The sequence below is a fragment of the Equus caballus genome, chromosome 15, assembly GCF_041296265.1.
Source record: "Equus caballus isolate H_3958 breed thoroughbred chromosome 15, TB-T2T, whole genome shotgun sequence".
Classification (NCBI taxonomy): Eukaryota; Metazoa; Chordata; class Mammalia; order Perissodactyla; family Equidae; genus Equus; species Equus caballus.
This window is the reverse complement of record NC_091698.1, coordinates 85,725,633-85,752,108: the sequence shown is the minus strand read 5'-3', so window position 1 is coordinate 85,752,108 and position 26,476 is coordinate 85,725,633. Positions and strand designations below refer to the sequence as shown.

The 26,476-nt window shown below is 40.1% G+C and overlaps 1 protein-coding gene across 1 annotated transcript in view; it reads left to right on the top strand.

Moving 5' to 3' along the window:
- Positions 1-6,327: 6,327 nt before the first annotated feature.
- The window catches only part of RAB10 (RAB10, member RAS oncogene family), a 75,051-nt gene continuing 54,902 nt past the window's right edge, over positions 6,328-26,476 (top strand). Inside the window, exon 1 of the mRNA XM_001502813.6 lies at positions 6,328-7,189. Coding sequence (XP_001502863.1) covers positions 7,063-7,189 — 127 coding nt within the window. The 5' untranslated portion in view covers positions 6,328-7,062. The remainder of the gene's footprint in view (positions 7,190-26,476) is intronic.

Genomic DNA, 26,476 nt, shown 5'->3' with positions numbered 1-26,476 from the left:
GGATATCCCCATGGATTAATAGAATGCATTTCACGTCTCAAAATGTGTGATTTGCTTTTTAATTATGTCCCTCTAGATTTGCTTTTTTCAACAAGCCAATAATCCTTAAATGGAAAAGTTTTCTCAGTTATTGTGGTGGTAATAACATTTCTGAACATTAACTAAAGGCCAAACACTGTGTCACATTTAGTCCTCACTCAACTCTATGGTAGTTTCTATGTTGTTCCCGCTTTACAGATGAGGAAACAGGTTTAGAGAGGTTAGGTAACTTACTCAAGGTCTCTTTTTAACAAAGTGACAGATATAGAACCTTAGGTCTAGCCATTTCGAGGCCCCCCCCTTTTTTTTTTGAGGAAGATCAGCCCTGAGCTAACATCTGCTGCCAATCCTCCTTTTTTTGCTGAGGAAGACTGGCCCTGAGCTAACATCCGTGCCCATCTTCCTCTACTTTATATGTGGGACACCTACCACAGCATGGCTTGACAAGCAGTGCCATGTCCCCACCTGGGATCCGAACCGGCGAATCCTGGGCCGCCAAAGTGGAACGTGCAAACTTAACCGCTGCGCCACCGGGCCAGCCCCGAGGCCCATCTTTTTAACCACTGTGCTGGACCAATTGTTCCAACACGGGTGAGTCAGGATTCACCTGCTGGAGTGGATGGTATGAAGTTTTTGTGGGGAGGGGACAGTGTGCCGCCTTCTGCCGTTGAATTTCTTTCTTTTGGTCTCATTACTCCTTTTGATGATACCATTAAATCTTTGCAACTCAAGTCAGTTTCAATTCTTGCTTCTCCCAGTTTTAGTCTTTCATTTCTCCTTCTGACCGCTTCTTGTTCTGAGTTCAACTTCCTTCGGTATCGTTTTTCTTCCAGGATGGCTTGTTGCTTTGATCATTTATTGGTATTCTAACTTTACTTGTAAATTTTCTGCTTTCTTTTTCCTTATGGTGCAATTTATTCTTCTTAACTCATAACAATAATAGTAATCACTTATATTTGCATAATGTTTTATGCTATATAAGGTACATTTACTTGCATTATCTTACTTAGTTTTTAATATGATCTTATGAAGTACTATATTCTTTTGATATATGAGGAAAATAGGCTTTCTTAGTGAGGTTAAACGATCACCATTGTCCCAAAGCTAGTCAGAGTAGAGATGATTCTTTTTTTTTTGGTGAAGAAGATTGGCCCTGAGCTAACATCTGTTGCCAATCTTCCTCTATTTTGTAAGTGGGATGCTGTCACAGCATGGGTTGATGAGCAATGTGTAGGTCTGCACCCAGGATCTGAATCTGCAAACCCCAGGCCACCGAAGTGGAGTGCACGAACTTAACCACTACACCACCAGGCCAGCCCTGAGAGCTAGTTCTTGAGTCCACATTATCTGACTCCTAGTTTAACGTTCATTCTATTATATCACAGTGGCTCTACTAGCCTTAACAGTATTTCTTGTTCACAGAAAGAAACCCTATAACGGAGTTAGGTGAGTTCTTCACACATTTTCTTAAATTAATAAAATATTTCTTCAAAGATATTATCTTCCCATTTACTTCTTTTGAATTTTCAATTTTTTCCCAACACTTTGAAAATTTCTCCAAATTAGTATTGCTTGCCAAAAAAAAAAAAAACAAAAAAACCCTGACTCTCTCTGAGTTTCCTTTGCTTTTTCCTTCAACAAATATGTTTTGACTTTCTGAGATATTCAAGGCAAAGTGATGTACACAACAGTCACAGCCCTCAAGGGGATTCCAATTTGAGAAAATAAGATACGTACATAAATATTTTTAATCAAATGTAGAAAATGAGTTATAAGAAATTCTAAATTGGGGCTGGCCCTGTGGCCAAGTGGTTAAGTTCATGCTCTCCGCTTTGGCAGCCCAGAGTTTGCCAGTTCGGATCCTGGGTGCAGACCTACACATCACATCAAGCCTTGCTGAGGCAACATCCCACACGCAAGAACTAAAAGGACTTACAACTGGGATATACAACTATGTTTGGGGCTTTGGGGAGAAAAAAAGAAAAGAGATTCTGAATTAAGAGCTACGAGAAGAGGAATATCCACACGGCTACTCACCAAAATGCTGATAGGGGTTATCTCTGGGAGCAGAATTTTTAACAATCAAAATTTTTCGTTTTGCTTCTGTAAGTTCTAAGTTCTAAAAATAAATATGTATTATTTGATAAATAAATAGGGGGAAACAAGTGGTTTTTAAAAATGTTATGGGAATTTAAAGGAGAAACAAGTTCCTTCTGGCAAAAGTGTTGGGGAAGACAGACTATGGTGAGAACACTTAAGCCAAAGTCTGAAGGGAGGTAGGTGGGGTGATGAGAGGGTGCATTTCGCATGGAAAGAAGCACATTAAACTAAGCCTGAAATCAAGAAGACGTTACCGAACCAGGTTTTTTTCCTGTTGCCCAGAAAGACAATCACTGAGACAATGAGATTGCAGCAGACAGAGGGTTTGAATCACAAGGCAGCCAAGTCAGGAAGGGGGAGAACGAGTCTCAGATCCACCTCCTGGAAAATGGGGACTCAGGGATCTTTATGGGGTGGGGGGCAGGGCGGTCTGAAGTGTGGAGATGATGATTGGAGGTCATTGACGATCTGCACAGTGTAGTCAAAACTTCACGCCTCTTCACAGGACACGTTCACAAAATGGCCACGTTAGCACAATCTGAGGATGGAGTTTTTAGCGTCTTAACATCAAAAGGTCACTTATTGGGCACCTGCGCAGGCCCAGTTGATGGGTTGGTGGTCTCAACTGTCCTAAACTGAACAAGGGGGTCCTAATTCCTGAAAAGCAGCTCAAACATCCATTACCATGGTGACCCAGGCACCAGGGAGAAGTTATCTAAAGGAACCTAGTGGGAGTCAGATAGTATGTTGCCTGGGCAGTACGGTTAACAATGGATGAGTGAACAACTAAAACCTATACTTAGTAATTGCAGAAAAAACTTTTGTTACTAGCTACCTAATCATCAATGGCTACCTGTTTACTGGTTTCAAAGATACATAGTAACTGTGGGAAAGATGACTAGTTCAGCTGGAGACTAGTCTGTGGAAGCTAGGATAGGAAATAAAGCCCTTTGGCTAGGGCCTGGTGCCCCTTAAGTGCCAACTGAGGAGGCCAGCATTTCAGAACTGAGGTATCCCTGGAGAAGACTGGAACAAACACATCCAATGGGCTGGAGAAGGCTCCTGAGATAGCAGTGAGTCAAGACATGCAGGCAGAGGGGAATATTGGCAGGCTATGGTGATAAGAACAGTTGTAGCCTCTGGGCAATCAGTACTCAGCATCAGGAAGGTCTAACAAAGACCTTCCTCATGGAAGTGCCTGAGGGAGATTGGAGTGTGAACACAGGAATAGGCAGTAGCTAATAGGCAAAGTCCCTGAGACTGGAGGGGTAGGTTTCAGAGCACCGTGATGACATAGCAGTGGGGCAGACATTCAAGGGAAGATTCCATTCTTGAGAAGAACAGAGAGGGCAAGGGGAGGCGGGATTAAAGAGGAAGAAATCAGGTACAAAAACTGGAAGGTATATGCAGGAAAAGGGATAAAAATGATCCTGAGCCCTGCGTCAATATCTTTTTTTTTTTTTTTGCTGCAAAGGATTCGCTCTGAGCTAACATCTGTTGCTAGTCTTGTCTTTTTTTTTTTTTTTTTCCTCCCCCAAAGCCCCAGTACATAGCTGTATATTCTAGCTGTAAATCTTTCTAGTTCTATGTGAGCCACCACCACAGCATGGCTACTAACAGATGAGTGGCGTGGTTCCATGCCCAGAACCCGACTGGGCCGCCAAATTTTAACTGCTAGACCATCAAGGCTGGTTCTGAGTCAATATCTTTTGAGGCAGGGATTTTTCATAAGCTGTAGAGGCACAGCCTGAAAGTTGTAGCTGAAGACTGGAACCATGAGCTGGTCAGCTGTGCATTTTCTAGAAAATATAGAAATAATACTTAATTAGTAGTATAAACATAAATATATCTACTTTCTTTCTGGGCTTTGCAAATATTAGAACTAGATTCTTTATAGAGCAATTTTAAAAGCATACTCCCTAAGCTAGTACTAAATTGGCTTTTTCTTCAATAATTTTCAACTTTCATCAAATATTACTTCACAACTCTAGGTTTACCTTTTAGGCCTACATAGACCCCCATTTTATTCTTTTTTTCTAGACTCAGAGATCTTCCCTGACTTGATCACACCAGGCACCTTCAGTGGCAGATATGGCTTGATGCTTAGGCCTCACTCTGGCAAAACCTTTAATTAACTGTAGGGAAGCCCAATATTAAGTAATTGAGCCTCCCAACTCTCACCTTCACGCGATATGATGTCCTGTGGAGATTTTTTCCCTTTTCCCCTGCCCATATGCTCTGCCAATAAGTGTGATGCCTGGGGCAAGTCCCTAACCTCTCTGAGCCTCAGGCATCTGTAAATTATGTGCAGCAGTTGAATTATGATTTAAAAGATACGACAGCTCTAAAATTCTACGATCCAGACCCAATAACAAATAAAATTTCTCAATGAGTGTAATAACTCCTAAAGTTTCAGAACATGGAGTCCATGGAGAAAAGGCTTTAATTGATAAAACCGTTGGAAACAACCAGGATAAAGGATGAAGTTTTTAAAAAAATTTATTTTTCATTTTTAGCTGCCCATTATCCCCAAAATTCATGTAGTGGAATTAATTAGGCTATCTACATTTAAAAATCATGACATTTCTAAAATGCTTTACAACATTGGGGCTTGAGTTAATCTAACTTTTTGTGTGTGTGTGTGAGCTCAGGACATCTGCTACCTACCTTCCTCTATTTTGCATGTGGGAGGCTGCCACAGCATGGCTTGATGAGCAGTATGTGGGTCTGCACCAGGGATCAGGACCCTGAACACCTGGCGGCAGAAGCAGAACATGTGAGCTTAAGCACTAGGCCACCTGGCTAGACCCCTGCTCTAACTTATTTTGAAAGAAAAAAATTAAGCTAACACTGAAGATTTTCCTGAGGTGCTCAGTGTTATGCCTCTAAATTGATGACAAACCTGTGAAGCACTGACCATAGCCCATTTTGTGACTTGCATAGCTAGCCTATTTTAGAATTGTTGGTATTATCATAAGACATTCCCAACTGAACAAAGAATGATTCACGGAGCATAAGGTTGAAGGGACAAGAGCAATCACAGAAACAAAGGGAAAAGCGAGATGTATTGGAGGCGACAAGCATCTTCAGTGATGAAGCTTTAGGAGTGGTTGGGAAGGGCGAATGTAAGACAAGTACTTGAAGGATGGAGACTGAAATATGATTACGCTAACTGCCTGAAAGACTAATTTTAATTACATATTAAATACACAAACATTTGGTGGTGACGGTGGGTGTAAAAACGTAGTTTTACTTGTCTCTCGATCCCTGTTTCTTGCTTTCCAGATGTCTCAGGGTTTTCTCCTGTATCTGGTTGAAGCAGCCCACCGGGTTCAACTACTCTGCCATCACATCCTAGGTGTGCTTTGGAGCGATGAAGCACACTGAGAATGACAGGGCAGGACTAAGTACGAATATTTAAACTACAGAAAGGAAGAAGAGGAAGAGGGACGTATAAATGAGACTGATGGGGAGAGAGGGAAGGTAGGTTGTAAGACGTACGAAAAGAAAGTGCAAGGAAGAGAGCCTCAGGTTGGGACTGGCTTCACTATCCTTCAATTTGGACCCCGGTGGTTCCATTTAGGGGACGGGGAGGGGCCCTGCCTCCTCTGTATAGCGCTCTTGGGCTCCCCCGTGTTCCAAAAGGACGGCCAAGGCCTGGAGCGCGGTCTCTGCTTAGAGCACAGCACCGAAGGTTTCACTTCGCGGGGAGGTTCTCCCTGCGCCCAGGTGTTCCTGAGCCCTCCTCTTCTTGCCCTGGAAAGCAGATTACATCATCTCAACCTGAGCAGCGTGGCCAGTTTTCCCATTTCAAACGCCTGCTCTCTTGAACGCCAACTCTTAAGTAAACCGGGATAGAGCCCTAATGTATCCTCTGTCACGACTAGCCACGAGGGAGGGAACTCCAGGATGCATCTCATTTTAGCAAAGAGGCTATTAAATGACTCAGGGCGCGACTTTTTCTCGCTTTAACGCGTTACACAGGAATACACGGCTACCCAAGCCCGTCACTGCGCCAAGACCCTCAGGTAGACACAAACGACATACACGACCAAAAGCATCCGCAGCGCAGGCGGGAAAACGACCCCCAGGAGGGAAAAGGGGTCAAGGGCTACTCCAGCGTGCCGCGCCTGCGCAGTCACTAGGCAGCGCCTCCTCGCGGGGCGTGCTCGTAACGCCGCGCACCCTATCAGGCGGCCACAGGGAGCGCGCCCGCGGCCTCACCCTCTCTCGCCCCGCCCCTCTCTCTTCTCCGCCGGGCCTTAGGCAGAGACTCGGAGACGCGAGAGCTCCGCCCTTCGCCCCCGCGTGCCCCCACACCCTCTGGCGCGCGTGCGCAGAGGCGGGCCGCAGGGGGAGGGCGCGAGGGGAGGGCCGGCGTACGTCCTTGCGTGCGTCTCAGGCAGCGCGCACGCCGGCGTGAGAGGGCACGGGGAAAAGGTGGCTCTGGCCGGGCGGCTCGGCTTCCTGTGGCTATGTAGCTGAGCTCGTCGGCTGTGGGCCCTCCTCCGCTGCCATCGCCGCGTCCTAGCGCGGACTTTCTGCTCAGGAGACAGACTGTCCTCACGCCCACCGCGCTCCCTCCACGGCAGAGCTTGCTCGCTCGCCCGTGGGAGCGTCCCGGCCGAGCAGCCCTGAAGGGGGAGGGGAGGCCATTTTGTCCCGACCGACTCCCCGGAACCGGGCGGAGCGGCTGGGAGAGGCTGCGGAGCTGCGGTCGCCGCCCTCGGAGGCACCGGACGCCGCACCGTCGGGGCTGCCTCGGCGAGGCCGTTCTTAGGTCGCCCGCGCCCTCTCGAGCACCCCTTTTCCCACGCTTTCCCGGTCCTCCGGCCTGAGAACGCCCGAGCGAGGAGTTGGCAGTAGTGAGAGGGACCGATCCCTTGGGGCCGCCGGCGGCGAGAGCCTGGGCCGCTCCTCCCAATGGCGAAGAAGACGTACGACCTGCTTTTCAAGCTGCTCCTGATCGGGGACTCGGGAGTGGGGAAGACCTGCGTCCTTTTTCGCTTTTCGGATGATGCCTTCAATACCACCTTTATTTCCACTATAGGTAAGACCTGTGGGAGGATGGTGGACGGTCTCTGTAGCTGCAAACCGTTTTCTTTCACTCCAGACATCTTGCTTCCCGTAACATACGCCTTTGTTTCAGCGATTGCGATTCCAAGCGACAGACCCAAGTTACTGTTTGAATCGGCATCGAGCTGGCTGGGGCGGGGTCTTCCCATGCTTTCCATCCGGTGTTTCGCTCTCAAGTCTCCCACTCTGCTCTGTGCCTGCTGTTGCAAAATATGCAGCACTAGCAGCGTTCCAGAATCGTGTTTCTTTAAGCGACTAGACTGGCTTTTTCCGTATTTATGTGGCGTTACTAGATGTACGATGTATGTAAGGGATTTGTTTTAGTGGTTGGGATTGAAGCGGTAGTAGTCACTTGGTAAGGGCCTGAATTTATACTTCACGGCAAAGAGAGAATTCCGTGTGGCTCTAAGTTGGAGTAAACTTGAGGATTTGTAAATGGAATAATTAAAGCAAATTAGAGGGGAAAAGTGAGTTGCCCCGCGTTGACTAATCCATTGATGTGTCAAACAATCGGAGGCTCTTCGTGCTTGGAGTGCGACTCTGTGGCCTCTTCACCTCTCGGTGCTTTTCGAGACATCCACAGAAACAGTATTCTAAGAGAGACGATCAGTTTCTGTCCTCAAACCCGAAAGAATGAAGTTCTCCCTTTACGCTGGAATTTACAGGAAAGTGTTCAGCGAGCCACAGCCCTAGGACTTCTAATGTACTTTCACCTTATGTTTCAGAATTACTTAGTGTGGAAGTAAGAGCTAAAGGTTGACCTTTTTAATCCGTTTCCCGTTTAGGAAAAGAAAAGGGAAGGCTCTAGGAAAGTCCCTTTCGATTCTGGTTAGAAAATTTAGTGGCATTAACATGAATTGTGTTAAATGAATTGTATGTGAAACTCATCTTTTCCCCCCACGCAGTATATCTCTTAAAGGACGCTTGGTTGCCTCTGTCACTTGGAGCTCACAGTCAGCATTGGGGCAGTGCAAGGAAACCCATTTGAACCCATTTTAAGTGTAACTAGGTCTATGTTGAGACAGTTTTAAAAAGCAACTGCAGTCTGCTTTGAACTTTGGGAAATTGTCAAAGTTAAATTAATTTTAAAAATTAAAACTGATTTCACATAATCTGTAACATTACTGGAATCATTCATTTGGATTTCTTATGACAGATATTTATCAGCTGCTTAATTGGTTCTCATAAAACAAATTGTACTGAAATTAAATTGGGCAAGTGATCATTTTAAAGTGAATTTGATTTTACTCCCTTTTTTGGGGAGGAGGGATGTCATGGTAATCATAATCTTTATTTCCTGATGATTGTACTCTTCTCTTGGCTTGTTATGAATTTCATGAAACTTAGAATTTGTTCTCTGCCTGTGGGTTAGCACTTCCTACCACTAAGTTTGCTTTTAATATTCCACTTTTACCTGTAGCTGGGTGGGTCAGGTGGTGAGATAGTTCAGCAAATATTTATTGAGCACCTAATGCTAGGCTTGGTTTTAGGCACCGGGAATAAGTGGTGAAGCCAGTACCCGCCTCGAGGAGCAATCTAGTGAGGACAATCACAGTAGACTGTGGGAAGTGCTACAACAGAGGTAGGCATAGGGAGGAGGGGTGACTAACTTAAATTGTGGGGAGTTTGGGTAGGCTTGCATGGAGATGATGGCTAAATGAAGCCTGAAGGACAAATAGGATTTGGACCAGAGGGATGGGATAGGGTCTTCCTGGGAAAGGGAGCGTAGAGGAGACCTGTAGTAAAATCAAGGATTTAATTCAGGCGGTCAACTTTAATGTGCCGTTGAGAAGGGTGGGGATGGAGGGTAGGAAGCAAAGCATTAACTCCAAGTGCTTGTGTTTTTGTAACAGTACCATACCCACCACTAAATGCAATCCTGTAATAGAATGACTTAATCTGCTTACTCCTTGTACTAGGGAAAATTTGTGGTGGTTTTGGATTAAGCCTGCCGGGTTGGAATCCTAGTTCTACAGGTTTCTGGTTGTGGGACTTTGGCAAGTTGCTTAACCTCTGCTTCTGTTTGTTCTTTAAATAGTGTTAATAATAGTATCTACAAGTACGGTGTTTGTGAGGGTTTTGTGGGTCTATGAGAGTAGAGCGTTGTGCCAGGCACACTGTAGGAGCACAGTGCTTATTAGCCATGTAGAGCTTGTGTGACTTGTGCTGCTGAAGTGCGGCAGAACAAGTTACTGTAGGGATTGAATGCCCTGCAGACAGTGGTCATCCAAATACTTGTTAGTTCTCTGCTAAACAGTTTCACTTTAGACTCTGAAACTTTCGTGTGTTGATATAAAAATGTCTGATATGGTTGATATTTTGATATAGAAGATATGCTGAAGAGTGTAAGTTGAGAAATGAATAAATATGTAAATATAAAATTCTCAGTACTGTACAGCTCCAGCACATTGCATATGTCAGCTTTGTGTAGGTTTAGAAGTCTACTGTTGTCTTAAATCTGTGCTGTCCACCAGAAATAAAATGTGAGCCACAGGGATATTTTTTAGTAACCACATTAAAAAAAGTAAAAGAAGTTAATATATTTTAACTCATTTTTATCCAAAATGTTATCGTTTTATTATGTAATCAAGATTAAAAAATTGTTGAGATCTTTTCCATTCTTTTTCTCCAGTATGTGTGTGTTATACTTACAGCTCATTTCAATTTAGATTTCAAGTGCTTGATAGTCACATGTGGCTAGTGGCTGTCATATCATATTGGACAGTTCATGTCTAAACAGTCTAAACTAGCCAGTGGGCTAATGTGCAGATATCTAGAAATACTTTGAATGTATACTACTTTTAGGACATTTTAATTTTTGTCACTTGACTGGAGTTGTTTCTGTTTCTGTTTTGTTTTGCTTTTTTCAAATCTAGAGCATTCTCTAGTTATGAATGATAGTGAAATTTGAGATGTCACTTGATTGTTAAAACCTCCTGAGGTTTGAAGAAGTAGTTAGCCTTGCAGATGTTTGGAAGGGCCCAACTGCCAATATAAGGGAGGCCCTCATTATTTCAGGCACAATCATTTTACTTATTGGTTATTGATTCTTGGAAGAATTTTTATAGGGTTATGGTGCTTACTTGTAGTACTCACAAAGACTTCTGTATTTAAATTTTTCTGTATACTTTCAGTCCCCACACATCTATATCCAAAATTATGTATGATATTTATGGTCAGATTTATTGCAGACAGAGTTGCAAAAACGTATTACTGGTATGTTCCACACTCACCAACCTCAAAGTGACTCCAGGGACACAAGAATATAAGCTGGACAAGGGCAGAGATCTTTGTCTTTTTGTTTTGCTGATATATGGTAAGCACCTAGAAGAGTCCATGCATTTAATGGGTGCGTGATAATGAAGGCACACAGGCAGGCTGTACAATCAGGATCCTCTAACATAGAATTGGGACCAGTTTTATTTTAATATTTTCCTTTCTACCTACTTTCTGAGCATTAGATATGTGAAGTGGATTGAGATCAGATTTTACTTAAGAATATTAGCTCTTTGGCTAATATAGTAATTTTAGGATAAAACTGGTCTTGGAAATTCAAAGATTGTTTGAAAAGTATTTGCTAAAGAGAGTTACTGGTTTTGGATGAGCAGATTTCAGTGGTTGATTTGACCATAACCCTCTTGGCAGTATGAGCTCAGGAAAGCATTGCACTTTAGTGTTGTGGTAGTTTCATGGACTTGTCCCAAAGCAGAAACTTTCAGCGGGCTGTTTTACTGAATGCTCCCTTTTGGTGTTGTTAATCCTCCCTCCACCCCTAGACTTCTCATTACTTTTTCCATAGGGATTATTTTTCATTGGGGAATAGAGTCTCTGGGCTCCATGCAAGAAATTGGTAAAGGCTCTTGCTTCTGTGAGAGGTAGAATGTATGCATCCTTTTTGTTGTCTTTCTGAGTGTTTTTGCTGAGCTTTGGAAGAGTATGATGGTTCCATTAACCTGAGTTTAAACTGGTTGATGGGCTGGCCCCGTGTCTGACTGGTTAAATTCGCGCGCTCTGCTTCAGCGGCCCAGGGTTTCACCAGTTTGAATCCTGTATGTGGACATGGCACCGCTCATCAAGCCATGCTGAGGCGACATCCTACATGCCACAACCAGAAGGACCTACAACTAAAAATGCACGGCTATGTACCGGGGGTCTTTGGGGAGAAAAAGGAAAAAAGTAAAATCTTAAAAAAAAAAAAAGGAACTGGTTAATTAAGTTGAGCTGAGCCCATTTTATATGGAGAGCCTGCTTTTTAGAGAAATGAGCAAGACTTCTGTCATATTAATTCTGTCTGGACTTTGCCATGATACTGAGGCAGCCAGCGGCTCATGGTGCAGGAATGCCAGAGGTCCTAATGAATTTCTTTCATTTGAACAGATATTTTTAGGATTGGTTAAAAACTTCCCAAATGTTTTCTCAAAGATATACAAATTGCCAATAAGCGCATGAAAACCTGTTCAACATCACTAATCATTAGGGAAATAAAAACCCCTATGAGACGTCACTTCACACCCCTTAGGATGACTGACATCAAAAATGAACTTTGCAATATAATTATCTGTTCAAGTCCCTGCTTTCAATTCTTTTGAATATATACCTAGAAGTGGAATTGCTGGATCATATGGTAATTGTATTTTTAATTTTTTGGGAAACCACCATGTTGTTTTCCACAGTGACTATTTTACATTCCCACAAGCTCTGCACCAAGCCAGTTTCTCCACATCCTTCACCAACACTCATTATTGTCTGTTTAGCAGCATTATTCACAATAGCCAAAAGGTAGAAACAACCCAGATGTCCATCGAGGGAGGAATGGATGCACAAAATGTAGTATATACATACAGTGAAGTATTCAGCCTTAACAAAGAGTGAAATTCTGATACATGCTACAATATGGATGAACCTTGAAAACACTGTGCTAAGTGAAACAAGCCAGACACAAAAGGACAAGTATTGTATGGAATTACTTATGAGGGACCTAGAATAGGCACATTCATAAACAGGGTAGAATAGTGGTTGGAGACTGGGTGATGGGGAGTTAGTGCTTAATCGGTACAGAGTTTCAGTCATTGGGGGATTATTGCTTAATGGGTGCAGAGTTTCACTTTGGGAAGATGAAAAAGTTGTGGAAATGGATAGTGGAGATGGTTGTATAACACTGAATATGTTTAATACCACTGAATTGTACACTTTTAAGTGGTTAAAATGCACAAAAAGACAAATACTGTATATTCTACTTATATGAGATGTCTAAAGCTGTCAAGTTCATAGAAACAGAAAGTAGAATGATGGAGCTAGAATGATAGTCCCCTGGGCACTGGGGGGAGGGGGAAATAGGGAGTTGTTCGGTTCTTTTGTTTTTTTGAGGAAGATTAGTGCTGAGCTCACTGCTGCCACTCCTCCTCTTTGCTGAGGAATGCTGGCCCTGAGCTAACATCCATGCCCATCTTCCTCTGCTTTACATGTAGGATGCCTACCATAGCATGGCTTGCTGAGGGGTGCCATGTCCGCACCCGGGATCCGAACTGGTGAACCCCAGGCCCAAAGTAGAACATGCACACTTAACCGCTGCGCCACCAGGCGGCCCCAGGGAGTTGTTTAGTGGGTATAGAGTTTCAGTTTTGTAGGATGAAAAGGTTCTGGAGATATGTTGTCTAACAATATGAATATACTTAACGCTCCTGCACTATCCACTAAAACTGGTAAAGATGATAAGTTTTATGTTACGTGTTTTTTTTACCACAATTCAAAAAATGATTTGGGGGCCGGCCCCATGGCCGAGTGGTCAAGTTCGCCTGCTCCGCTGCAGGCAGCCCAGTGTTTCCTCGGTTCGAATCCTGGGCACGAACATGGCACCACTCAGCAAGCCATGCTGAGGCGGTGGCATCCCACATGCTACAACTAGAAGGACCCACAACTAAAATATACAACTATGTACTGGGGGCTTTGGGGAGAAAAAGGAAAAAAATAAAATCTTAAAAAAATGACTTAAATGATAAATTTTATATTTTACTACAACCTCCCCCCCCAAAAACCTGCAAATAACCCAAAAACTATCCTACACTTGACCCAGCTCTCTAAAAGAGCATGTAATCACAGATGGCTCCTCATTGTTCCAAGTGATAGCTACTGTTAACCAGTAGTCATTAAGTCAAGAGGATCCTTTATGGTACTCTTCCATGCTTTAGTATCATTGGTCTAGACTTTTAGATATTGAAGACAGGTTTGTCTTTGTGTGTATCTATCTAGAACTCCTTGGAATGTTAGAATCATGGAATAAAAATGCAGGAAAGAGCCCTGCAATGAATTTTAATAGTCAGTAAACTGAGACTGGTGAGGTGAAGTAACTTCCAAAAGATTATGTGGCTACTTAGTGAAAGAGTTTTGACTGGAATCCAGATCCAGTCCTGTTTGTGACCATGTTTCTCATTCTGAGAATTTCATTTTGTTTAAAAAACAATTAATGATAAGATAATTCTCCTACTCATCAATTTCAATTTGAAAAGTGGAGTTGCAGGTGTTTTTGTTGTTGTTTTGGACAGGAGTGGGGAAGTAACAAGTCTTAGCACCAGATATCAAGGGGTTTGTTCAGGGTACTTGCCCTTTGTAAACTTAGAGCGTAACAGAGCAGACCTGAGCTGATAATGTTAGGGATATTTATTTTCTTTTCAAGAATTATGGTGTATAATGGTGTACAAGATGTGGCAAAAGAAATAGTGACATTCCAGTTTGGTTTGTAAAAGGGAAAGAATGATAGGAGAAATAGTGGCACTCTCTTTCAACTTTTAATGGTACCAGGTTGCCCAGTCAGTGCTGTGGTAGCAGTGTGATTAACAGAGGAGTAGGGGCTTGTTGAGTGTTGATTTACAAATAAGAGATGTTTATTTAGCACCAAATATAAATTGTCTGATTGCTAACGAGATCTGCCTGGGAAAACTGCTTATGGAGATGCTTCTGTCATAAAGGAAGAGTTTAAAGGAACTACGGAGAGTGTTCAGGTTAATAGAACATTGTCTGAACCCGTAAGACTGATGAAAGTCTAAAAAAGGTCAGGAGTGTGCTTCCTTCAGATAGATGAAGGTTGGGGTTAATGAATAAGTTCTTTAAATTTGAATTATAAGCAAAAGAATTTGAAAAGATGGCTAGAAAAATTCACCTGAAGGGAAGTCTGAAATGAGAAAAAAAGTTTTCTTTGAAGACAGAGCCATATGTTTTGGGTTACAAGCAAAAGTGATTGCTTGATGTTTGTCCTTCTTTCCAGAGATGAAAAATAATATGTTTTTGAGGAAAACAGCAACTGGTGATGGAACACTGTTTCCAGTATGACCCAGAAACAACATCCAAGGTTGTAAAACATAAGAAAATGGAAAAACCGTTATTGTGGAGACCGAAAAAGTACAACGTATCAAAATCAGAACAGAGAACAGTGTTGATTTGTTTCTTTCATATCAATAGCAGTGCTTATGCAGACTTTTTTTAACTGAAATTTTATTAAGGCAATTGTAGATTCACATGCACTTGTAAAAAATAATACAGAGGCATCACTTGTACATTTTGTCCAGTTTCTGTCAATGGTAATTTTGTGAAACTCTAGTATAATATCACAATCAGAATATTAACATCTGATGCAGTACACCAGTCTTATTCAAGTTTCCCAAGTTTTACTTGTACAGTCATGCGTTGCCTAATGACGGGGATGTGTTCTGAGAAATGTGCTGTTAGGCGATTTCATCATTGTGCGTAACAGAGTGTACCTCCACAAACCTAGATGATGTAGCCTAGCACACATGTAGGCTGTATGGTATAGCCTGTTGCTCCTAGGCTACAAACCTATACAGAATGTTACTGTGCTGCATACTGTGGGCACTGGTAACACAGTGGTATTTGTGTATCTAAACTTATCTAATCATAGAAAAGGTACAGTAAAAATACAATATGGAAGATAAAAAATTGCTACACCTGTAAGGGGCGCTTACCATAAATGGAGCTTGTAGGACTGAAAGTTGCTCTGGGTGAGTCAGTGAGTGGTGAGTGAATGCGAAGGCCTAGGACATTACTGTCCACTACTGTAGACTTTATGAACACTCTACACTTTGGCTGCACTCAATTGATAAAAAATATTTTTCTTTCTTCAATGGGAAATTAACCTTAGCTAACTGTAACTTTTTACTTTAAAATATCAATAAAAATATAGTAAATACATAAACCATTAACAGTCATTTATCATTATTATCAAGTATTATGTACTATACATAATTGTGTGTGCTATACTTTTATACAACTGACAGCGCAGGTTTGTTTACATCAGGCTCACCACAAACATATGGAGAATGCGTTGTGTTACGATATTACAAGGGTACTAGGCTGATAGGCGTTTTTGGCCCCAGTATAATCTTAGGGGACCATTGTTGTGTGTAGGGTGTGTCTTTGACTGAAACGTCGTTATGTCATGCATGACTGTACGGGCACACCTTGGAGATGTTGCAGGTTTGATTCCAGACCACTGCAATAAAGCAAATATCACAATAAAATGAGTCACATGGATTTTTTGGTTTTCCAGTGCATATAAAAGTTATGTTTACACTATACTGTAGTCCATTAAATGTGCAATAGTGTTAGGTCTAGAAAACAATGTACATACCTTAATTAAAAAATACTTTATTGCTGGGCTGGCCCCGTGGCCGAGTGGTTAAGTTCGCGCGCTCTGCTGCAGGCGGCCCAGTGTTTCGTTGGTTCGAATCCTGGGCGCGGACATGGCACTGCTCATCAGACCACGCTGAGGCAGCGTCCCACATGCCACAACTAGAAGAACCGACAACGAAGAATACACAACTATGTACCGGGGGGCTTTGGGGAGAAAAAGGAAAAAATAAAATCTTTAAAAAAAAAAAAAAAAAATACTTTATTGCTAAAAAATGCTAACCATCATCTGAGTGTTCAGAGAGTTGTAATCTTTTTGCTGGTGGAAGGTCTTGTAAAAAACACAGTATCTCTGAAGTGCAGTAAAGCAAACTGCAGTAGAACGAGGTATGCCTGTACTTGTGTGTGTCTGTGTGTGTATTAAATTCTCTACAGTTTTGTCACTTTGAACATTCGTGTAGCTACCACCACAGTCAAGATACTGAACTTCCAAGGGATAAGGATCCTCCGTGTGTTGTTTTAACTACACCTCTTTCCTCTGGTCTCTCCCATTTCTCCCCTCCCAAAATTTGTCCTCCATTTATAAAATGTTGTCATTGCACAAATGTTATATAAATGGCATCATATGAGATCTAATCTTTTGGGGTTGGCTTTTATTCACTCAGTATAATTCCCTGGAGGTTCATCCAAGTTGTTGTGTGCATCAGTTCTTTTTTGTTGCTGAGTAGTGTTCCATGGTATGCATTCACCACAGTTTGTTTAACCCTTCACCTGTTGAGGAACATCTGGGCTGATTGCAGTGTTGGGCTGTTATAAATAAAGCTGCTATGAATATCTGTGTATAGGTTTTTGTATGATCGTAAGTTTTTATCTGATATAAATAGTACAATTTACTGTGTCACATGGTAATCACATGTTTAGTTTTATAAGAAATTACCAGTTTTCAGAGTGGCTGTACCATTTTACATTCCCACCAGCAGGAGTGATCCAGTTTCTCTTGCATCCTCACCATCATTGGGTGGTGTTACTATTTTGTATTTTGGCCATTCTGGTAAGTGTGTAGTGGTAATCTCATTGTGGTTTTAATTTGCATTCCTTTGATGGCCAGAGGTGTTGCAAAATCTTTTTACATCCTTATTTGCCATCTGTATATCCTCTGGCAAAATGTCTGTTCATGTCACTTGCCCATTTTCTAATTGGATTGTTTGGGGGTTTTTTTTTACTGTTGAGTTTTGAGAGTTCTTTATACATTTTAGATACTAGTCCTTTGTTGGATATGGGGTTTCCAAATATTTTCTCCCAGTCTACAGCTTGTCTTGTCTTCTTCACATGGCCTTTCACAGAATGAAAATTTTTAATTTTTTTATATCTTTTAATTTTAATTCTTTTAATTGAGGTAACATTGGTTTATAACATGTAAATTTCAGATGCTGTACATCATATTTCAGTTTCTTTGTAGACTGCATCATGTTCACTGCCCGAGCACTAATTACCATTCATCACCATACTCGTGTGCCCTGGCATCCCTTTTGCCCTCCTTCCTCCCCCTTTCCCCTCTGGTAATCAATCACTAGTCTAATCTCTGTCTCTGTGTGTGTGTTTGTTGTAGTTATCTTCTACTTAGGAGTGAGATCATATGGTATTTGATTTTCTCCATCTTAATTATTTCACTTAGCATAATAGCCTCAAAGTCCATCTATGTTGTCACAAATGGCAAGATTTCATCTTTTTAAATTTTTTTTATTGAGGTCATAATAGTTTATAACATTGTGAAGTTTCGATTGTACATTTGTATGTCAGTCACCATGTAAATGTGCCTCTTCACCCCTTCTGCCCACCCCCAACCTCCTTCCCCCTGGTAACCACTAAACTGTTGTCTTTGTGTGTTTGTTTATCTTCCTCATATGAGTGAAATCATATGGTGTTTGTCTTTCTCTGTCTGGCTTATTTCACTTAACATAATATCCTCAAGGTCCATCCACGTTGTTGCAAATGGGACAATTTTGTCTTTTTTTGTGGCTGAGTAGTATTCCATTGTATATATATACCACATCTTTATCTAATCATCAGTTGGTGGGCACTTGGGTTGCTTCCACGTCTTGGCTATTGTAAATAATGCTGCAATGAACATAGGGGTACGTAAGTCTCTTTGTATTGTTGATTTTAAGTTCTTTGGCTAGATACCCACTAACAGGATAGCTGGGTCATATGGTATTTCTATTTTTAAGTTTTTGAGAAATCTCCATACCATTTTCCGTTGTGGCTGCACCAGTTTGCATTCCTACCAGCAGTGTGTGAGGTTCCCTTTTCTCCACAACCTCTCCAACACTTGTTATTTTTTGTCTTGGTGATTATAGCCATTCTAACTGGTGTAAGGTGATATCTCAGTGTAATTTTTTTTTTTTGAGGAAGATTAGCCCTGAACTAACATCTGTTGCCAGTCCTCCTCTTTTTTGCTGAGGAAGACTGGCCTTGAGCTAACATCTACTTTATATGTGGGACACTTGCCACAGCATGGCTTGATACATGGTACATAGGTCCACACCCAGGATCTGAACCAGTGAACTCCAGGCCACCGAAGTGGAGTGTGCAAACTTAACTGCTATACCACAGGACCAGCCCCCTAAGTGTAGTTTTGATTTGCATTTCCCTGATGATTAGTGATGTTGAACATCTTTTCATGTGCCTATTGGCCATCTGTATATCTTTTTTGAAAAAAATCTCTTTTCATATTCTCTGCCCATTTTTTGATTGGGTCTTTTTGTTGTTCAGTTGTGTGAGTTCATTATATGTGATGGAGATTAACCCCTTGTCAAATACATGATTTGCAAATATTTTTCATCTTTTTTTATAGTTGAGTAGTATTCCATTGTGCATATATGCCACATCATCTTTATCCACTTATACCTTCATGGGCTCTTAGGTTGTTTCCAAGTCTTGGCTATTATGAATAATGCTGCAGTGAACACAGAGGTGCATATATCTTCACGTATTTGTGTTTTCATGTTCTTTGGATAAATACCCATCAGTGGAATAGCTGGATCATATGGTCCTTCTCTTCTTAATTTTTTGAGGAATCTCTATACCGTTTTCCATAGTGGCTGCACCAGTTTACATTCCCACAAGCAGTGTATGAGAGTTGCCTTTTCTCCACATCCTCTCCAAAGCTTGTTATTTCTTGTCTTGTTAATTATAGCCATTCTGATGGACATGAGGTGATATCTCATTGTAGTTTTGATTTGCATTTCCCTGATAATTAGGGATATTGAGCATCTTTTCATGTGCCTGTTGGCCATCTGTATATCTTCTTTGGAAAAATATCTGTTCAGATCTTTTGCCCATTTTTTCATTGGGTGGGTTGTTCCTTTGTTGTTGATGTATGAGTTCTTCATATAGTTTGGATATTAACCCCTTATCAGATATATGGTTTGCTAATATCTTCTCTCAATTGTTAGGTTGTCTTTTCATTTTGTTGAAGGTTAAAAAAATTTTTAATTTTGATGGAGTTTAATTTATTAATTTTTTTATGGATCATGCTTTTGGTGTCTAAGAACTCTGTCTAGTCCTAGATCCTGAAGATTTTCTTCTGTTTTTCCCTAAAAGTTTTATAGTTTTACGTTTACATGTGAGCCTATGATGTATTTTGATCCTATTTTTATTTTTATGTTTGGTCTATGGATTGGATATCCAGTTCAAGTACCATTTATTGAATGTGCAGTCTCTTTTTTTTTAATATCATGTAGTCAGTCAGATGATGTAGATGTTCTGAAGGTTTCAGAGATTCCATTTGACCCTCTAGGAGTGAAAATTAGTGATTTACTCTTTTATAATAATTTATACGGTTTTTAAAGTTAATTTTTATCAGTGATATAGACACATATTTGAAATAAAATAATCCTGAAAGATTTATAGTAACAAAAAAAGCAATCTCTTGTCACATCCCTTCTCCATCCCCAGTCCTGCTCTTCAGAGGCATCCTCTAGCTCTTGTGTTTTATACCTCTGTATTTTCAAATGATACGCTTATACAGCCATCTCTTGAGTCATTGATTTAATATTAGATGAGAATTTTAACCTTTTATAATCTCATCCCACTTAGCTCAATTTTTTGTTAACTTGATATCCAGTGGTTACCTTAATATGCCCAGGTAAATATTTCTTGTCAAGCCAAATAGGCCATTTTGACTATTTCTTTCTTCTGAAGTTAAAAAGTTCTTTATTTGGTTAATTTCCTTTATCCATTGTCACGTCTTCCTGCATCCTCCAACTACTTCTCAAAATGATTTTCTGTACAGTCAAACCATCAGAGAGAGCATTTCCCCCTCCCCCCCCCCAGATCTTTTCTCCTTCCTGCTTCAGTAATGGATTGGTTATTAACTAGGCCTGTTGCAGTTACTGCCTTGGGAATTTCCTTTGCCTCTATCTTGTGTGTAATAGCATAATTGGTTTACTGCTTTGGATCATAGCATCTTCTAGTGGCTTCTTGCAAAAAGGTGCATGGCAAAGGAAATTTTTTGAGGCTTTCCATGCTTTACGATGTCTTAATTCTTGCCTTTCACTCAACTGAATGTTTGACAGGACGTAGGAGTCTAGGGTGAAAACAGTTTTCCTTTAGGATTTTGAAAGCGTTACTCTGTTGTATTCTAGCTTCTGATGTTGCAGGCAAGTCCAATACCATTCTGCTTCTTTATCCATTATTTGTGGCCTAGTTTGTCCCTGGAAGTTTTTAGATCTTTAAATATTTTGAATTCTTGGTAACATTTCACATTGATGTACCCTAGTGGGTAGGCCTTTTTAAATAAATCCATTGTTCTGAATACTTGGTGGGCCTTTTCAGATCCTTCACTTCTTGATGTTTTTCTTGTGTTTTTCCCCCTTATAACTTTTTCCCTTTATTTTCTGTTTTTAATTGAATGTTGGATTTCCTGGATTGATTGTGTAATTTCCTATTTTTCAGGTTTGTTAATTTGTTCTACTTTCTGGGAGATTTCATCAACTTTATCTTCTAACTTTTCTATTGAAGGTTTTATTTCAAATGGCATACTTTTAAAGATTTTATTTTTTTTCCCTTTTCTCCCCAAAGCCCCCTGGTATATAGTTGTATATTCTTTGTTGTGGGTCCTTCTGGTTGTGGCATGTGGGACGCTGCCTCAGCATGGTTTGATGAGCAGTGCCATGTCCGCGCTTGGGATTTGAACCAACGAAACACTGGGCTGCCTGCAGCGAAGCGCACAAACTTAACCACTCGACCATGGGGCCAGCCCCTCAAATGTTGTATTTTTTAATTTTTAGTTGCTTTGTATTGTTTATTCCTTAAAATTTGTTTTTTAAAGCATTCTGTTCTCGTTTCATGAATACAGTATCTTTTCTTGAAAGATAACTTGTTTGACATTTTCTTCTATTTCTTGGTTGTCTCTTTCCTTCAAGTTTTCTATGTCTCCCCCCTAACCCCTACCCCAAGCTGTTTTACTCTGTATTTTATTTTAGAGCCTTTCCTCAAATGATTGGTGATTTCTGGGTATACATTCATAATTAAGAATGGGTCATTAAAAAAGGATGTTTGCAAGCTCTGTAAGCCTGGGTGAGGCTTTTTAATCTCCCTGTGTTTAGTCTTGTCCCCACATTCTGTTGAGTCACTTATTCACCTAAATTCAGTGTGTGTCTGTTTCAGGTTTTCCAGAGAATAAACCTTTAGACTCCTACTAAGTCTTGGGGAGTGATAATATCTGCCTATGTGAGATGGAGGCTAGGTCCTGGGGTGTCCTTATATAAGCCTTTAATCAGGCCCTCACTTTCTGCTCGGTACCTGATACCTCCTATTGCTAAACTTTTCCAGGGTTCTGAGACAGGAATTGGCTTGTTCCTCATTGGTATCTTCTTCAGTGGGCTGTGAGGTCATAAGCTTGTCTTCGTCTGTTGTGATTAGAGTTACGATGTCTATTCATTGAAATTAAGGTGGAATTTATATTTCCTGTTTTCCTTTTTGTTTTGCTGTGTCTTTGGAGAGAAGGAGTTAGAAAGAGCTTTCTCCACTATCTTAACTGGAATTTGAAGTAATTTTTGACTCCAGATGATTTTTGACTCCTTTTTTAACTCATTAACATCCAATAGAGTTAGGGATGAATGATATTTGCTATTCTTTTTGTAAATATCCAGTCCATCCTCAAAATACTGATATTTTTGTTATGTAAGATAGTGAACTAAATGTGGAAAATTACAGTAGTTCCACTACTATTCAGAACAGTGTAATTTAAAGGAAACAGCTTTGATTTAGATGTGTAATTCTTGGCTGATTTATTTGTGGGGGGAAAGGAGTATTTTTGTTTTTTGGATGAAGAATGACTATAGTCTTAAATTTCAGTCTTCTGCTTTTGATGTATACTATTTTGTAGGCTACTGAACAACAAATGATTCAGCAAATTTGTAATCTACCAGAGGATTTCAGTGTGTCCCATGTATTAGAGCACTTGGCATTGAATGATAAGGTTTCTCACTCTTGATTTTTGCTGGTTTGAAACCTCCTAGTAAACATTTGTCCTTAGGAAGTGTGAGTATTGAGTTATTCTACTTCTTTATATATTCTTAGTCTTATAAAAAATGCCTTTGCCTTCCTTAAATTAGATATTAATGGATAAAGGTGAATTTAAAAAAAATCCAATAGTGTCTTTTTGCATATTTTTATATGTGGGATATATACTTAGCATAATAAATGGGTGCAAGAGCGCTTTGGAAGGTAAATATATCAAAATAATTTTTCATACGTTAGCTCTTTGCCTAAGTGAATGAGTTCTAAAAACTTTTTTTTTCTTTTGAAAATCTTCAAACCTACAGAAAAGTTAAGGTGCTTATTACAATGAATGCCCTTCTGAGCTTCTGCTAGATTCAATGGCCAATATTTTGCTACATTTGCTTTTTATGTCTTGAGAGTTTATTTTGTGTAAGATGTGGTGTCTGATTCAAAATAAAGATGTGTATTTCAAGGGGAACTTAGTCATTAAAAAAAATAAACTAGAAAGTTTATCTATAAACCCTTGTGTTTGCTGTTTATTAAAAAGAAAAAAATTGGGGCCGGCCCCGTGGCCGAGTAGTTAAGTTCGCGTGCTCTGCTTTGGCGGCCCAGGGTTTTCTCTGGGTCGGATCCTGGGTGCGGACATGGCATCGCTCATCAGGCCATGCTGAGGTGGCATCCCACATGTCACAACTAGAAGGACCCACAACTAAAAATATACAACTATGTGCCGGGGGACTATGGGGAGAAAAAGGAAAAATAAAATCTTAGGAAGAAAGAAGTTGAGGTTTGACAATGTGTCAGGTCCCCTGTATGACACCAGGGATACAGCGGTGAGTAATACAGTCTTGGCGCCTGCTCTTGTGGAGTTTCAGCTCTAGTGGGGCATTTTGAAGTGTACCACTGCTTTCTCAGCACCTGAAGTTAGAATCTGATTCTCAATACCTTTGCTGCTCTTCTAAGACATTTCATATTGTGGGAAATACAAGCTTCATGCTTTTTAAGAAATCTTATTTTTCTGTTTTTTCTTATCTTACATAGTTATGGTTGCTATACTTCAAGAAAGATGTAGAATTTTTTTTTTAAGATAGAAAATTTTAACCAACCAGCGAATAACACTACGTTTATCTAGAGACTAGTCTTACATCAATCTCTGAATATAATCTAGACCAAAACAAATCATATATTCACAAATCCCCTAAATTAAAGCCACATACAATACTTGGTGTTTTCTTAGTGCCTTACTGACTTTGATTTTAACCCCATTTTATTAAACCCAAAGCAATTGAGAAGCAGCAGACTTTTGTTGGTATGCAGGTAACATGTTCAGCCACCGGAAATGAGACCAGATAGACATTTAGGGAGGAGACCTGAAAACGAAAATGAAGATTAACGATTATATTACTATACATACAGATAGAGATTTGTGAATTGGTGATTATGATCAATGAGAAGAAATTCTTATGTTTTTAATAGTCTCTGTCAGGGTAGAAAGTTTGATGTATTTTGGAGACATAATAAAAAATGACTAAGTTTTAGTGTATTATGTATAATCAGTTTAACTTTTGTGAAATATTTTTTCCCCAAGATGTTGGATAAATGATTTACTATAAAATAATAAAAATAATTTCTCATATTCAGAAGGATTTTTAAAAATTGGGATACGTTGATGGAAAAGTGAAGCCTGAGGGTGAATATAATCCAAAGAGAAAATTATGAGCCTTGGGAACGTAAATTTAAGACTTATTTACCAATTCTCATGTACTAGAATTGTTGGAGGGTTATCCTTTGAAAAGTGAGTTTTGGGGATAAATAGAAAGATTTTTCCATAGTGAATGATAGATTTAAAGAAGTAATTTCTCTTTTAAATGAAAAGAGGGTCTGCACAGATGTGTGAATGTCCGAACCATAAATAGCATCTTAGTGAAACTGGCTTATACCTAACCTTTAAGATAGACTTTGCGGGGGTCAGCCATGCTTTTAACTTAGTATGCCTCCCTCAAGAATAGCGAGCTTTTTGGATCATAAGTCAGACAGAGTTTGGCAGTTTGTGTTTCTCTGTACAATAAAATATTCTAATAAAAATATTAAATAGTAATATATAACACAGATAAATATAAATTATGCAGCATGTGGACTGTTTACTTTGTTGGGCTATTTGTGATTAATGGTTAATGTGTGCTTAAGGGAAAAAAAATAATTTCATTGTCAACCTGATAAACACCAGTGTAACTAATGTTTACACTATAATATGACTTCTCCGCTTTAATTTTTCTTCAATTTCTCTTCTGGAAAATTTTCTTTATTAAGATGTTTTTATATATAGAGGCCACAAATCGCAGGACATTTTTTTTTTAAATACAAGGCATTTTAAACGTTCTTCTTTAGCCCTCAACACACATTTTCTTGAGCTGATTTTTATTTTTTTCTAGATTATGCTTTTTAGCAGGCACTGTTTATTTAGGTCATTGGTGATGAGGCAGTCTAAGTATATGAATGCTCTTACCCTTTTCCCTAGGTTGTGGTCTTCCTGTTTAATGATGATTTCCAACTCCAGTGGTGATTTAGTTAAACACAGTTTGCCCTTTCAACACTTTCTCCAGTCTCGGGTAACATCTCCGTCTTTGACGTTCTGTCTGTCCTTGGAATACTTTGCTTTAGCCTCATAAAAATGTTCGTGTCAAATGGTCTGTTTCTTAAGTCATTTTGCCTTTTTTCCTGATCTTCTATCGAATTTTAGTAGATTTACTGAATTTAAAATTGCTCAGTTGAGGGAGAATTTTTTAGGGAACTGTATTCTCAAGTACAGATTGTTTTATCGTCTGCTGTTAGGTAAATTTACTTATTGATTAATGGGAACGAGTAGCTGGAAAAGGAGAATTGGAAGTCTTAAACATTAATTTTAAGGAAAGCATTGTAGCTAACTTAATTTCAAGAGTAAATAATTTAAAATTTTGTTAATTTGTTCTTGACTCTTCTACTGTAAAACATATCTTCCTGAAAGCAATGGTGTCATGTGCCTGCTTAGTATTGCATGTTTGTATGTTGTTTTGTAGATTTTGAAATGCACCATAGGGTAGTATTACAGCTTGACTCATTTTCCTTGCTATTTGTCAGTTAAATTTTCTCACATAAGTGCCATGGTCTGCTTCAGTGGATGATTTGCTTTTAGGCAGTATTTGGCCTTCCTCAACCATTTTGAATTTGGATAGTCTGTGGTGGGTTGATTTTCTTTAAAGATGATAAAGAATGACAGAGAATGCAGTGGCTCTGAAGACGGTGGTTCCAAAGCATGGATCTCTTAGCAGCACCAGGAAACTGGCCGGAAATGCAAGTTCTTGTGTTCTACCTCTGATCTATTGAAGCAGCAACTCCTGGGGTAGGGCTCAGCTATCTGTTTTGAGAGCCCTCCAGATGATTTAGATACAAGCTAAAGTTTGAGAACCAAGGTGGTTCTGTTAAATAAATACATCACAGAAATAGGTGTATTTTATTCTTTTTCTTTCTTCCTCTGGAATGTATCTTGGAGATCATTCCTCATCAGTGTTAAATAGTTTTTTCTTCTTCTTTTTTCTTTTTTTTGCTGCTGCATAGTGTTCCATTAGATATATCACAATTTAGTCAACCAGTCTCCTATTTATCGACATTTTGAGTCTGGAATGTCAGGTGGTTAGAAACTGTGTGGTGCAAACTGTGAAGGGCCTTGTATGATCTGGCAATAAGCTTGTATTTCATCCTGTAGAAGGGATAGTAAGTGGCAGGATTAGATCCATGCCACATATTTCTTATGCTGGCACTGGCTGAGTGGATTGGTGCCATTAACTTAGGGAATATGCAAATAGGAGAAAGTCTCAGAGGCATGATAAGGAGTTTTTGAGCTGAGATATGTGCCTTTAGGATATCTAGGTCAATATGTCCAGTAGACATCTGTATGTCATGTCTGGGAGGTAAGGAGTAGAATCTAGCCTGGAGAAATAAAAGCAGTTGAAGTCTAGGTGGCTTCAGTGAATATGGAGTGAGAAGAGAAGACCTCTAAAAATTGTAAGGAATACCAGTGTTTAAGTGTAGACAGGATAGGAATCCAGCAAGAAAATTAAGAAGTACTGGCCAGAAT